Consider the following 15,225-nt stretch of genomic DNA (forward strand, 5'->3'; position numbering starts at 1 on the left):
CAAAACAAAGAGCAAAAAAAAAAAAAGACGCCCCTGAGCATGTGCAGAGCGCGTACCTAACTAGGTAGGGACAGCGCTGCTCCGTCTGAAGACGTGGTTATTTTTTTCCACGTTGTCAAGCACGTACAGGGGGCGTGTCCCCACCCCAATGAATGGCCAGGTATGATATGGAATCACAGAATTGGAAGGGACCCCAAGGGGCATCTAGTCCAACCCCCTGCAATGCAGGAATCTTTTGCCCAACATGGACCTCGAACCTGCGTCCCTGAGTCTCATGCTCCACCCACTGAGCTATCCAGCTATCATACATGAAGTTCTGCTTTCTGAAACATATACGCAGGCAGACAACTGGGGCTTGAGCATGAACAGAGAGCTTTCCTTTCCTTGTTTATGTATAACCAGAAACAGCTCTGATACACAGGGGGTTACTTTTAAGAAACAGTTGATTCGAGCACGTTGAACGAAACCTTCAGAGGTGATATTCAGGGAGTTTTTTAATATAAAAAGTGGGTTCAGTGAACTTGAGCATGTGCAGAGTGCATTCTCGCCGCACTGAGTGAGCATAGCAGCAGCCAGCAACACTTAAGTAGCCACAATTTAAAGGAAGGGAAAAATTGAGTTGGGGCAGCACATTCTTCCCTCAGCTAAGAGCCACCCATCTGCTGTAATATATTATACATGAAGTGATTTATAAAAGGTCTTTGTGTACACAGAGGATGCCTTTCCATCCCATCAAGTAAGCAAGCGCCGCAGCAAATGCCACCCTTGGTGGAGGAATAGTCCTGCTTTAAAGAAAGGATAAACAGGGTGCCATTGAGGATGTGCAGAGTGCCTGCCTGCCTCAAGCGTAGCCTGATGTCAAGACATGGTAATAGAAAGCAAGGGAGGGGGAAATGGGAGAAAAGACATTTTGCTGCCTGAGGCGCAGAGGGGACTGACCGCTAGGGCAAGGTGGTTCACCTCAAAATCCAAGGCTGTCTTGTATTCCATCTGCCCACCCCATTCATAACTTTCCAATCATTCAGAGACTGCCTAGAGTCTTTTCTGCCCATCTCCTCTGCTGGCCAATCACAGCTGTGAACAGCACAGCCAATCACAAATATTGTTATGGGCACCTGGTCTCACCCTTCAGCTTTGTCTGATGGTGGGAGGGAGGGAGCTGGAGAAAGGGGCCTCTCAGCCTAGCCTACCTTGCAGGGTTGAGTTCAGATAGATGCTAGGCAATTGTACAACTGCATTTTAAGTGCCCACAGCATCTGAACTGCTTGATCCCACATACGCCCACTCAACCCTTTCCCTTCTGTGGAATTAGCACCATTCCAAGTGCCACAAAATAATCATTCCGCATTTGTAAGAAATTGATCTTCACTATAGTCTTTCTGGCGACTGCTAAAAAGGTGTTTGTTTAGGCTAGCCTGTCCAGATATGTAGAACATTCCCGTGTTTTAATCTCTGTTTTGCTTATTGCTGGTTTTCATTATTTGAATGATTTAAAAAGCTGGTTTAAACTGTTTTTTGGATCATTTTATTGTTTTAATCCGTTTGAGGGGTTTTGTGTGTGTGTGTTTTTTTACAATGAAGCGGTATAGAAATTATATGAAAATAAATAAATGAATGTTTGTGAGTGGGGAGGACAAGGAGAAAACAAGAACAAACTGACCACCTCCAGCCAAGGGGCACCCTTAGCTGCCCCACTGGGTCCAGTGGTCATCAGCCATCTCTGTTGGGGTGAAGTCTGAAATGGCATCTGCACACCCCATTCTATGGTTGACAGCCAACTGATCTGGCAGCTCAATCTTACATCATCATCAGCAATGGGACAGTGTTCGTTCTCTCTCTCTCTCTCTCTCTCACTCACACACACACACACACACACACACATTTGGGGAGCAGCAGGTTAGTTTACGGGGTGTTGGCCAGGCCACAGGTGTGCCAACTTGGCGCCCGTGAGTGTGGGTGCCCGAGGCTGTGGGTGCCATGCAGCGTGCATAGCCCTGGCACCGAAATCTGTGGGTGCCCGGCCCCTTTCTGGGGAATTTTGTGGGTGCTCGGGCACCCAGGGAGTTGGCGCCTATATGCCCGGCCACATGGCACAAACAGTTCTGCTTTCCAAAACCTCACAGTCCAAAATCTTACAGCACCTACCGCCTGAGGTGGCTGCCATCTCACTTTGCCTGATGGAAGGGCCGGACCCTGAACCTGAGCTTGCTTTATTTATTTATTTAGAGCAGCTTACACATCCAATAAATTAAAACAGGACTGTCCCCGCCTGCAGGTTTACAATCTAAGAAATCTGACAGACAAGGGAAAGGGGACAGGCTGGGAAGAGGGAGGTGGGGAAGCAAACTCAGGTGCCAATTCTCAAGTAGTCGTTCTTATACTGACCAGTTGGCATATTAATAATCCCAGGGTAGGTGTCTAGCGAGGCTGGTCTTTCAGCAAAGCATATGGAGGGAGTCCTCCTTCCCATCTCTTCCACTGAGGCAGCCTGATGGAATCGAATGTCAGTTTAGTATCCAAAGTCACTCGAGACTTTTCTTCTAAGTGCCAGAGAATGACATATCCTACACACCTATACTTGGTAAATTATTAATACATCAGCCTTTTCCAACCTGGTGTTTTGGACTACAACTCCCATAAAACCAAGTGGTTTTCCAGGACATCAGGAGGGCACCAGGTTGGCAAAGCCTGACTTGCAGCAGGGGTAGGGGAACATGTGGCTCTCTGGATGCGGCTAGTCTCCAGCTCCCAACATCCTGGCCGGAGGACTGCAGGTTCCCAGCCCTGCCTTACAGGATGGCACAGATGACAGAAATATTAAGAACCTCCAAGGTTTCACAACAGAAAAGTGGCATGCGCTTGGAAAACCCCAATTCTCATGCCAGGCTTCATTGCCCAAACCACAGACCTCCTGGTACACTCGCAAAAGAGTTACTACTTACACATCACTCAGAAAGGAAATGCATCATCAAAATACCAGTCAGGAGAGGACACAGATTTGCATAACATTTGGGCTTGCTGATTAATAGGCACGTGTGCACATTTAGAAATAATTGCTGTAGTTTAAATAAAGATGCAGAACATCTTGCCCCAGTGGGTGAGACTGTGATCTGGAGACCCTTATGCCCCTTCAGTCTCCTGTCTAGGTGCTCAAGTCTCCCTTTTTGTGGGGAAGGGCTGTAACTCAGTGGACAAGCACCTATTTTGCACAGAGATGGTCCCTGGTTGGGTCCTCAGCATCTCCCAAGTAGGTCTGCCAGGGTCTCCACTGAGTCCACTTTGAAACCCTGGGGCAGGGTTTCCCAAACTTGGGTTTTGGGTGGTTTGGGACTATGATTCCCATCATTCCTGACCACTGGTCCTGCTAACTAGGGATGATGGGAGTTGTAGTCCAAAAACAGCTGGAGACACTGCTAGTACAGACCAAGGATAGCCAATATGGTGTCTTCCAGGTGTTGCTGGAAAACAGCTCCCATCATTCTTTACCATTGGCTATGCTGGCTGGGTCTGATGGGAGTTGTAGTTCAACAACACCTAGAGGGCACCTTCTACTGAGCTAGATGGGCCAACGATATGATTTGGTATGAGGCAGCTTCTTATGTTCCTATGTCTTTTGTTATTTTGCTCCCTAGAGCATCCATTGCCAGACTCTCCACATGTTTGGGGCTGATTGAACCCTAGCCTCCCCAGTCCCATGGCTGGCAAGAAGTGACAATTTGACCTAGGCCACCACACATCAGTCCTTTTGTGAAGAGGGGTTGATTGTTCAACAACCCCGAGAATTGCAATAGGGGTCTTCTAACACCCCTCAGCCACCCTTGACAAACAACGGCTCCCAGAATTCTTTGTGGGAAGCCATGATTGTTCAAAGCAGTTGCTGTAAATGTATGGTGCAAATATGACCCTAGTGTGGTGTAGAGCCAGTGTGGTGTAGTGGTTAAGAGCGGTAGTCTCGTAATCTGGAGAACCGGGTTTGAGTCTCCGCTCCTCCACATGCAGCTGCTGGGTGACCTTGGGCCAGTCACACTTCTTTGAAGTCTCTCAGCCCCACTCACCTCACAGAGTGTTTGTTGTGGGGGAGGAAGGGAAAGGAGAATGTTAGCCGCTTTGAGACTCCTTAAAGGGAGTGAAAGGCGGGATATCAAATCCAAACTCTTCTTCTTCTTCTTCTTCTAGTGGCTGGGTGGGCTACCTTCTTCTTGAGTTACAATTTCTACCCACCCTGCTTGGACTTATGACTGTTTATTCACTTTATTCTGAGGCTGAGGGGAAAGGGGTCAAGAAGCCTCTTGTGCCATTGACTCAGAGAAGGCTCCAACTTTCACTCACTCTTCCCGCCAATGCTTCCATTTCATATCGATTGTCGTTTCTGATGAGTCCACGCCGCGTCCTTGCTGACGAATCAAGGAAACTCGATCCACCGTCCTTGTCTATGAAGAGGAAGTAAAATCTTACACAGCAGACAATTTACCTCTCCCCACCGTGCATCTGTTCTCTCCAAGCAAGGTCCAGTGACATCCTGAGGCTGGCGCTTCTTTTCCCAGCACTAAGTTAAACTCAGGTTTACACAATATTCAAGCATCACCCCCCCCAAATACCCATACCCTCCAGGAAACTGGGGTAACACTGGTTTGAGGGGGGTGGGATGTGTTGTGGATTTTCCTCACATGATCAAGAGAGCTGTTGACAGGAATGTGTCTGAGGAACTCCGAGGTCAAGTCAGAAGGATATCAACTCCCTGCACATTTGCAGCCTAACCTTAAGAAAAAAATTAAATGTGCCTTAAAACCTTTGGTTTTAATTGCGTGAGGTCCATAGCGCTCTGCCTGAAACTGAGCTGCAAATGGAGAACAGACAAACAGCTTTCCAAAATATAGATAAACCTTCATAATTAAAACACTCAATAAAAACAACCCTTTTAAAACAAGCTGGCAATTTAAACAGGGAGGCTGGTTTAATCGTATTCAGGTTATTAAAGATTCCGTCCTTTAGCTCTGTGTGCACATTTATTTATTTACCATTAACAGCATTTATATCCAACTTCTCCTCCATGGTGCTCAAAGTGGCATACATGGTTTGTCTCCTCCCCATTTTAATCTCACAACAACCCTGTGAGGTAGGTCAGGCTGACAAACAGTCACAGGCCCAAGGTCACCCAGTGAGCTTCAGGGCTGTGGGGGTTTGAATCCTTGTCTCCCAGGTACGAACCATTCCTCCACACATGCTCATACACATAGGATTGGGTTGTAAGACTGCAGTCCTGGAAGGCATTACTAAGGAAATGTGTTATCAACTGTCTCATGGGATTACAGTGCTACCTCGGGTTAAGAACTTAATTCGCTCTGGAGGTCCATTCTTAACCTGAAACTGTTCTTAACCTGAGGTACCACTTTAGCTAATGGAGCTTCCTGCTGCCACCACTGAGCGATTTCTGTTCTCATCCTGAAGCGAAGTTCTTAACCCGAGGTACTATTTCTGGGTTAGCGGAGTCTGTAACCTGAAGTGTCTGTAACCCAAGGTACCACTGTACTCGGAATCCTTATGAGAGGATCCTTTCATTCCTCAGAGAGATGGTCACTAGTGGTGCACCACATGTATCTTTATATAACTCGCCCGAGAACAGATTCATTTCTTCTTTTCAGAATGTTCCAGAACAGGGGTGAGGAACCTGCATCTTTCCATAGGTTGTTGAACTCCAACTCTCATCTGCCCCAGTCAGGGGTGCTGGGAGCTGTGTTTTCAGCCTTAACTGGAGGGCCACCGGATCCTCACCTGTGTTCTAGAACATTCTGAAATCAAGAACTGACCAGTCGGGTTTTAAAATTAAGGTGGTTGTCAGCCAGCAGAGAGATGTTTACCAACTATAGCCATGGCTTTCAACCAGTGTGCCATGGCACCCTGGGGTGCCTTGAATGGTGGTCAGGGGGACCGTGGGCGACACTGGCCTGAGTCCCTCTTCCCTTCCCTCCCTCCTTGGATGCCCTCTGCTTCCTAAAGGCTTGCATGGCTGTTGGTTGCAGCAGCCCTAGCTACAAGCCCCCCCAGGTGAATGGTGTCTCTGGGATTGGTCAGGGGGTGCTGGTTGCCAGGAGCTAAGGCAGCCTCGGAGTAAGCAAGCAAGTGGGTGAGGAAGCCCAGTCAGCCAGTCCACCCAGGCCCCTGTGGGGCAGTGTGAGGAGGCAGCTCAGAGACCAGGGGCTGTAGCAGCGGCTGCCCAGAGGACTCCGCAGGAGAGGGGAGAGGAGAGGAGGCTGAGGGAACACTCCACAAGGAAGGGTGTTCGAAAAAGGGTGAGAGGCTGCCAGCTCTGCAGGCAAAGGGTGACACAACTGGGCTCCTGAGCCCTGAAGAAAGAATGTAGTTGGTCAAGGGAGACTTGGACTGAAAAAGGTCAAAAACCTCTTACCTATAGGGTGGCTTTATTTATGCTGGCAGCCATAAAGTTGTGGGCTACTTTTCTGACCCAAAACAGTGTGGATTTCCACCCCACCCCACACCTGAGGGGCACCCTCTGGAGTACTATGACGGGAGAAAGGGTGAGATATAAATCAAACAAAAATGGAAAATAATAACTTGTAAATTAAGCCTGGGCAATCAGTCGACTGAAATGGGTGAATTACAGAGCCTTGCCTATCTAGGAGATTGCCTGCCTTTCCTCAGCAGTCAACCATGGTAACAAGTAACAGATAGCAGAGAGATCTGAGCACAGCAAATCACCTGAGGCCAGGTGCAAGGATGTGTGGCGTTCTGCTCTCCTGGAGCTCAGCCTGGGCATCCTCAATCTTCTGTGCAGCCCCCTTCATGAGTTTGCATGCATGGCAACACCACGTAATCATACGTGGCAACATGATCATGTTGCACTGCACTGATTCAAACCAGGAATTGGAGGCACTTGAGGCTAAAGACTTGGAATTGAGGGAGGTCAGAAATTCCCAGAGACAGGGACTCTCACAAGTAGCAAAGTTTTCTCTGCACCTGCTTAAAATCTTGGTGGGTAGGCAGGGAATGTTGTTGGAACAACTTCACAGCTCCCGTGAAGTCCTGCAACTCTTGCAGCTAATCTTGGGACTCCTGAACTTTTGACAGGAGCACTCCGTGCTGCAATATTTTGTTGCAGGTCTCACTGGGCGAGCCTGGTACTGCCTGCTCTGAGACATGACAGCTCTCCAGAGTCTCCCGCAAAGGTATTTCCCATCACTTGCTACCTGATCCATTTAACGGGAAATGTCAGGGATTGGATCTGGAACCTTTTGTATGTACAGTAGGAGCTCTGTAGCTGAGCTATGAAGCCTGACTCAGGGAACAAAATCGCAGCATCCTGCTCTCCCTGAGCACCAAGGACACCTTGAAAGTGCTAGGATGGGCCATTAGTCAGCAGCCACACAGCAGCTCTCAGGGATTTCGGTATATTACAACAAGTGCCAATGTTAAACACGGGCAAACATTTTGGATGGGACAGATCGGCAGGAACAAGAGTTGGCTTGTAATTAGAGAGCAGACAAGTTGCCTCGGTTCAACAGACTGGGTTCAAGTTTTAATATGCAATATAAGTCCATGCGGATAGGATACAGGGATATATACAGTAGATGGTCTGCAGGAATGGGTGAATCTGTCAGTTTGGGGTTTTCTCAGTTTCTCATTTTGCCATTCTTCAGTTCTCTATGTTTCAACACCAGTTGGTGTTTTACCCCCCCCCTCTCTCAAAAAGCCCCCATGAAAGTTCATCAGCATTTGGGTGCAATTTTCTTCTAACATGCACGTTAGCATGCAATTAAGCATGCAATTTTTGCAGAGCAATTTCCCCTAATATAATGCCTTTTTAATGTCACTTTCACTAAAATAAGCATCTTAATGCACATTTTATATGCATTTTTGTACACGTTACCTGGCTTGAGAACTGCGAAAAAAGTGGAGAATGGTGATTTTGTGTTTTTTTTAATCTAGCCTACCATCCCACCTTCGTCGCCAGTGAAGTGTAGGTGGGTTCCCACAAGGCAAGACACAGTGATAACAGCAAGAACCTTTATTGAACTTCATAACTTGAGAATGGTGACTTTTGAAGGATGGCTATGTGTAGATTAATGTATTGCGTTCTTTCAGAAAGTGTGAAATAGGTAAGTTCAACTTTAAATGCGAAATGAATCAAATCTCTTCCACATCACTGCTGCTCTGCCCCTTGTGCAAGAACCCATAGACCAGCGGATCTATACCCACCTGTCCAGACAGCAAGCAAACAACAGATTTAAAAGTATTCACTTCCTGCATTTATAGGAACTCTGTGCTCCTCTCCACAGCAAAGCTGCCTCTGGCATCGCTTGGGCAGGCGATCAATGCCTGAGTTGCAGAGAAACCCTTAATGAAATCTCAAGCTAAGAGCCTATTGATCCGTTCAGCTCTTTTCTTTAAAAATGTATATGAATGGGAAAGGAACTTTGGTGTGTGGGTGGCTGAGCGGGTGAGGAGGGGAAGATGTGATCAATGGCCAAGCAGCAAAGCAAAGGCACGGGATGCTTGGTCCAAAATAAGTGCTCAGAGGTGCCCTTCAAGACAAGCAAAATCAAACTTGGGGATAACATTAATTGATGCCACCCTGTTAAAGAAATCTCAGCTGATTGCTCCTATGAATTTTAGTTAATTCATCGATTAAAAGTGCATTTGGGGGAAACAACACAGGGGACCCGTAATAAAATGTTGCAGCATATCCTCCTTCCTAATAGGAGTGCTCCTGTTCAGGATTCTATCCATTCATCCATCCATCACCTGGTTTTCTGTTTTTCTTTTTCAACTACCACTCAACTTTCTGTGCCTACTGAGCATGCTCAGTCTTTATTCAATGGGCTTTTTTTTGAGGAGGGACAGAATAGGAGCCAACTCCTGGGGGCCGAGGTCCCTTTGCTCCTCCTCAATAAAACAATTGAGGGGCGGGGCACCCCAAAATTGATGGGCATTTCCATTCAAATAGTGTGTTTGCACCGCATTGTGTGATCAGTTATGCAGAGCGGGGCTTACTCCCCCCCCCACAATATTTTATTTAAGTTGGCACACCCCTACAGGACAGAGTGGGGTTTTTTTTGGCATTTCTGCAACTCTTAGTTATAATATTATTTTATTTGTTTTTATTGCTCACTTATATCCCACTTTTTTCTCCAAGGTGGTGTACATGTGTCTCTCCTTTAACCCTCACAACAACTCTGTGAGGTAGGTTAGGCTGAGAGACATCGACTGGCCCAAGGTCACTCAGTGAGCTTTGTTGCCAAGTGAGGATTCGAACCCTGGTCTCCCAAGTCCTAGGCCAACACTCTAACCACTACACCACACTGACTCTCACACTCTGAGAGTGTATGTATCTCTGAGCACGCTGATATGCCCCTCTTGTTCCTTTCCAGTGGCTGATTTTCTGTTGTCACACACCACCTGAACTCGATATTAGAGGGAGTGATAGTTCTAAAAAGAATAATATAATTCCTTTGTAGTTAGAAACACATATGCTTCACCAAGCATAATCTCAAAGAGACATTCCCTCCGTTGAGAGAGAGAAGAGGGGGAAACCGCTTCTAATTAAGCACCTGCTATCCACAGTTTCTATAAGCACTTACATTTTCTAAAACAAAAGTAAAAAATCTGCTTCCTTAAGGGAACCTTTTTCAGCTTGCTGAAAATGTTTTCCAGTTTGATCAGTTATATATGCTCATAGTGACTGCATTAGTAGGTGAAACCATACCCCCCCCCAAATACCTAGTGACAAAAAATAATGAGGGCAAGCATCCCCTCCACAAAAAACCAGACGAGGGCTGAGAAGAACATGTTGGCTGACTATTGGGAAATTGTAACTGCAAAATCAGGGAGGAAGAGGAGGAATGGCATGGCTGGAACCCTGAACTAAGGCACGCTGCAACATTTTGTTGTCACTTGTCAGCGAAGGTTGGTCCATTAGGGAGAATGGAGAGCTACCCCACCCTCTTTCCCCACTGCCTCCTTAACAACAACTTCCAGCCCAGGGAGTGGCACTGCTGTCAGCTCCTTAGCTTGTCTCCATCATCATGCCCTTGTGCAAAAAATGGAAACCAAGGGCCAGTGTGGTGTAGTGGTTAAGAGCAGTAGTCTCGTAATCTGGGGAACCAGGTTCGTGTCTCCGCTCCTCCACATGCAGCTGCTGGGTGACCTTGGGCCAGTCACAATTCTTTAAAGTCTCTCAGCCCCACTCACCTCACAGAGTGTTTGTTGTGGGGGAGGAAGGGAAAGGAGAATGTTAGCCGCTTTGAGACTCCTTAAAGGGAGTGAAAGGCGGGATATCAAATCCAAACTCCTCCTCTTCTTCTTCTTCTTCTTCTTCTTCTTCTTCTTCTTCTTCTTCTTCTTCTTCTTCTTCTTCCAGCCAGCATGGCCAATGGCCAGGGATGATGGGAGTTGTAGTCTAGCAACCTTAAGAAAGCTTGAGGTTACCTACCCTGACTATAGGGGTTTTCTAGGGAAGGAACCAAATTCTGAATAATTACAAACACTAGCAACTCATTTGTAACAAGGAATTCCTAAAAGCCCCCCCCCCCCCCACCGAGGGACAGTCATTCAGGTCCTTATAACTAGGCCCTGCATATAGTTATGAAAGGTTGTCATTAATCTGGGCGAAACTGAAGAGGGCAGTTGCAGTTTTGTTTATTACAAATGAAAGCAGCTGACTCGATGCTTAACAATCGATGGCAAAACATCTACGGTCAGAGCCTGGTACATTACCAGACTGGGGGAAATTAGCTGCTGTCAGCGTTCCGGGGTTCCGGGCTGCTTCCAAACCACTGGACTTGCCCACAGGCTCAAGGAAAGCCACAGAACTGCACGAGAAAGAGGAGGGCGTGTTGTGTAATCTCCATTTCCGTTCGCAACATAAACACTTCAGTGCCCTTGCCCTCTTTCCTCATAAATTCTGGAGCGCATCGTTGGGATAATTATTTCAAAAGGTGGGCAGTCTGAAAAGAGCTTCTGAAATAAGGGAGTCTCTTCAACCGATCAGGAGGAAAAGAAAATACAACTTGGCTGGCTCTTCTGTTTGGAACAGCATCTTCAAATGCCATAATTAGCTGCTTTCATTCCTTTGAGATAAGCATCACCACCTGACCATCCCTGCACATCACTGTTGTCAAAGTTGGAAAGTGTTTAATTTAGCAGGACTTTGACAGGCCAGTCACTGACTTTTGATTGGAGGTATTAGTTGGGGATAACCAGCCTCATATAACCAACATGCTTAAGTCTAATTAATGCATGAAGGGGTTACAACCATAGAGTAAGCTGTCTTGCTAAGTTAAGCTTACCTTGGGAGGGAGGAGGCAATCAAGCTTTGTTCCCCCTGTCTACATGAGCAGCTCAGCATGTGAGGAGGGTTGAGCTGGTTGCTCCAAGTTCAGAACGCATGGCTTTTACTAGGTGCTCTTGAGTTCCTATACCAATAAGTTAGGAACTTTCACCACTTTGGAACCAAACAAACTTTTACTGCCCGTGCAACTTTTTCTGAATGCTGTATGAAAAAGCACATGAATCTGACCTTTGGAAAATTTGTAAGTAAGCCCAGTGCTTTTTTTCTGGGGGGATGGAGGGGGACGCATTCCCCTAAACATTTTGTGAATCTTTGTACTTTTGTCCATTACTGTATTTATTTTCCCCAATTTGAACTATAAAATGGAGATTTTCTTGAGTCAAAATGAGAGCACCCCTCAACATTTTTAAAGAAAAAAAGCACTGAGTAAACCAACCATGAACTGTGACTCGCCGTGGAGGCAGAGCATAGCCATTGTGGCTGGTAGGCTGTTGACAGCATTCTTCTCCAATCCTTTGTTAAAGCCATCCAAATTGTGGCCATCACAGCCTCCTGTGAGAACAAATTTAAAAACTTACCTTGTAGGACTGTTGTGCAGGAAAACTATACATCTACCGCGAATGTCTTATTAGTTTTGTGCAAGGTTAATTGGCATGGCTTCCCCCAATGAATTATGGGAATAGTAGTTATTCTCTCACAATCAATTCCTAGGCCCTTTCTCTCACATAATGACTGTTATGAAGGTTATGAGAAGGTTATGAAAATGTGGCATCAGTGTGTACAATTCACCTCCATATAAACAGAAATGTTTCATGCAAATATAATGCCCTTCCTTTTCAAGCTTGCGGCTGTCAGCCGTGTCTCCTTGCATTTTTAGACCGGCGTTTTATTATTTTTAACAGCCTTTCAATATTAAATGCAAGAGAAAAGAAGTTGTAATTGGCTTTTAAACAAATAAAAATTGTGCTGGTTACATTAAAAGTTAACAAAGTGTTTGGTGGCACCTTCAAGATTTACCGATGGCGTAATAAGCTTTTGTGGACCAGAATAGTGGTTTTCAAACTATGTGATGTTGTGGGTTGGCAGTATAGCCCTCAATAAGTGCCAGGAACTGATACTATGGCTGGCCTCTGAAGGGTCCTACTCAACTTGGGCCACGTGTGTGAGATTGTCATGGACTGACAACTGATGCCTTGCAGACCAGCACCCGTCTGTGGACCACGACTTCCAGTAGCCCTGGACCAGAGTCCACTTCATCAGATGCGTGGAGAATTATCTTCATTGGGCAGACATACATGCAACCACAACATTGTGAACAGTGAAATTGGAGGGATGTGAAATGCAAAGAACAAATAAAAATGCATATAACTTCACTAAAACTTAAATGGATGCAAAACATATACAGCCCATTGCTGACACTGCTGTAACTCATTATCTTCCACAGCAGGATAAAAATCTGTTATCTTGATTCAAGCCAGACCGGTGATAGAACTGATATTCTCGATAAGCTGTAATTCTCTTTCGCTCAACACAGTTCTCTCAGGTAAGACCAGGGGAAGTGGGTGGTATTTATTTGGTTTTTTTACAGTACTGTAGTTTTCTTTTAAGAGGGACCTAGCCGAAGTGTTATTTGCTTGACGAATAGTTGGAAAAAGTGGTATCATCCCTAAGATGAGAGCCTGCTTTGGGGGGCAAGTTCTGTAACACCCACCTGAGTGAGAGGCAAAGGTGGGAATGCTTTGTATGAATGTTTGATGTGGGTGTGTGCGCTTGTGCATACAGTGGTACCTTGGTTCTCAAACGCCTTGGTACTCAAACAACTTGGAACCCAAACACTGCAAACCTGGAAGTAAGTGTTTTGGTTTGCGAACTGTTTTCAGAAGCCAAATGTGCTCAATTTTGAGTTACACTTCTGATTTGAGTGTCACGCTTCCATTTGGAGTGGTACGCTGAGGTCTGTCTGTTTCTACTCTTTATTTTGCATTTTTGTGGCTCTTTTGTTTTTTGTTTTTGTGACTGTGTGGAACCCAGTTCCGCTACTGATTGTGTGACTGCAGTACATTGTTTATTGCTTTCATTTTATGGATCATTGCCTTGTTAGATAGTAAAATTCATGTTAAATTGCTATTTTAGGGGTTGTTTTTAAAAGTCTGGAACGGATTAATCCATTTTGCATCACTTTCTGTGGGAAAGCATGCCTTGGTTTTGGAACGCTTTGGTTTTGGAACGGACTTCCGGAATGGATTAAGTTTGAGAACCAAGGTACCACTGTAATTGTTTGCTTCATGTAGGCTGGTTCAAACATTACACACTAAACAGAGGCATAAGCTGTATCTACATAGCTACAAGCCCCATGTTGGGCAATAGATTACCATATTGCAGGGGGTTGGACTGGATGACCCTGGGAGGTGTCCATTTCAGCTCTACAATTCTATTATTCTCTGATTCAAATTGTTTGTGTGAAAGGGTATGAAGAGTGTGAACAGCTCACCTGTTGCGCACACAGACTGTACACTCGTTGAATGTTACATATGAATATCCGTACAAGTGTACAGATCAACTATTTGTGTATGGAGGTACTTATGCAGATTGGACATCCATTCAAATGGTAACATGTAAACACCCCTTTTGTCAGTATCTATCCAGGTTTGTCTGGGTCTTGTTTATGAATTGTTTTCTATCATCTATCTATCTCTATCATCTATCTATCTCTATCATCTATCTATCTATGTATCTATGTATCTATCTATCTATCTATCTATCTATCATCTATCTATCTATCATCTATTATTGTTTTAAGAGACTATAAGTAAAGAAGCTGGGTAACAGCTAGAGAGAAAACATTTTACAGAATATTACAATAATTTAGAAATTTAGTTGCAATCAGGTGTAGAAAAATGACTACAGTGGTACCTCGGGTTACATATGCTTCAGGTTACATACGCTTCAGGTTACAGACTCTGCTAACCCAGAAATAGTGCTTCAGGTTAAGAACTTTGCTTCAGGATGAGAACAGAAATCATGCTCCGGCGGCACGGCAGCAGCAGGAGGCCCCATTAGCTAAAGTGGTGCTTCAGGTTAAGAACAGTTTCAGGTTAAGTACGGACCTCTGGAACAAATTAAGTACTTAACCCGAGGTACCACTGTACATTGAATACATTTCCAGTATCATGTGTGGACTGTTGATTGAGCAGGTGAGACTGAATTATGGGAGTGCTGGGAGAGTGAAGTCTGAATATATTGGGGTTATCACCAACGTTATTCCTACTCAGGGTATACCTATTGAAATTAATGGACAGGACTAAGCATGGTTTTCAGTGGGTCTACTCTGAGTAAAACTCAGGTGGCTAGAGCATTGTTTTCCAGCATTTACATGTTTGGCGGTTGTGAGTGTCACTTACACAACTGAGTATAGAACACATTTTTAGTTGTGGTTTAAGTTCTGTTTTAGGGGGTGTTTTGTCTCACTGTCAATTGTGCTGCTTTAAAATATAGAATTTTCATTGTATTTTGCTTTAAAGCTCTGTGTGGCTTCGTGTTTATGAACAGGTTTCTCACACTACACCATTGTCACAGACAAATATGCACCAATGTGCTGCAGACCACATGGATACTGGGCTTCTGGGCAGATTTCATGTCGGCCACCCTCCATTTCAGACCTTAATGGTGTGGAATGCTTTTGGCTTCAACTGAGAGGTACAGTGCTTTTCTTGTAGATGTTTGGTTGCTGTCTCTAAAGTGAGGCGCATGGATAAATAAGCATAACACAAGGTCTGCCGCTCTCAGCAAGCTGTTCCCATAACAACAGGAGTCAGCTGAAAGAACTAGGATGATCTTGCGGTTGTTTTGTTCACAAAATGTATTATTTCCCAATGCTACTGTATATGATTTGGAAGCACAAATGCATTCCCTGTTCTATT

The 15,225-nt window shown here is 45.3% G+C and overlaps 1 protein-coding gene across 3 annotated transcripts in view; it reads right to left on the reverse strand.

Annotated features, from left to right (window-relative positions):
* Positions 1-5,953, reverse strand: part of SH2B2 (SH2B adaptor protein 2) — a 55,269-nt gene extending 49,316 nt beyond the window's left edge. Inside the window, exons 1-2 of one of the 3 annotated variants that reach the window (XM_083587627.1) lie at positions 5,209-5,953; positions 4,330-4,430 (exon numbers count right to left, since the gene is read on the reverse strand). In XM_083587627.1, coding sequence (XP_083443753.1) covers positions 4,330-4,430; positions 5,209-5,302 — 195 coding nt within the window. In that variant the 5' untranslated portion in view covers positions 5,303-5,953. Of the gene's footprint in view, positions 1-4,329; positions 4,431-4,604; positions 4,953-5,208 lie in introns of those variants that run through there. The other 2 variants (XM_083587628.1, XM_083587629.1) reach the window with 2 other exon arrangements.
* Positions 5,954-15,225: the final 9,272 nt, after the last annotated feature.

Source organism: Podarcis filfolensis, assembly GCF_964270895.1.
Source record: "Podarcis filfolensis genome assembly, chromosome: 15".
Taxonomy (NCBI): Eukaryota; Metazoa; Chordata; class Lepidosauria; order Squamata; family Lacertidae; genus Podarcis; species Podarcis filfolensis.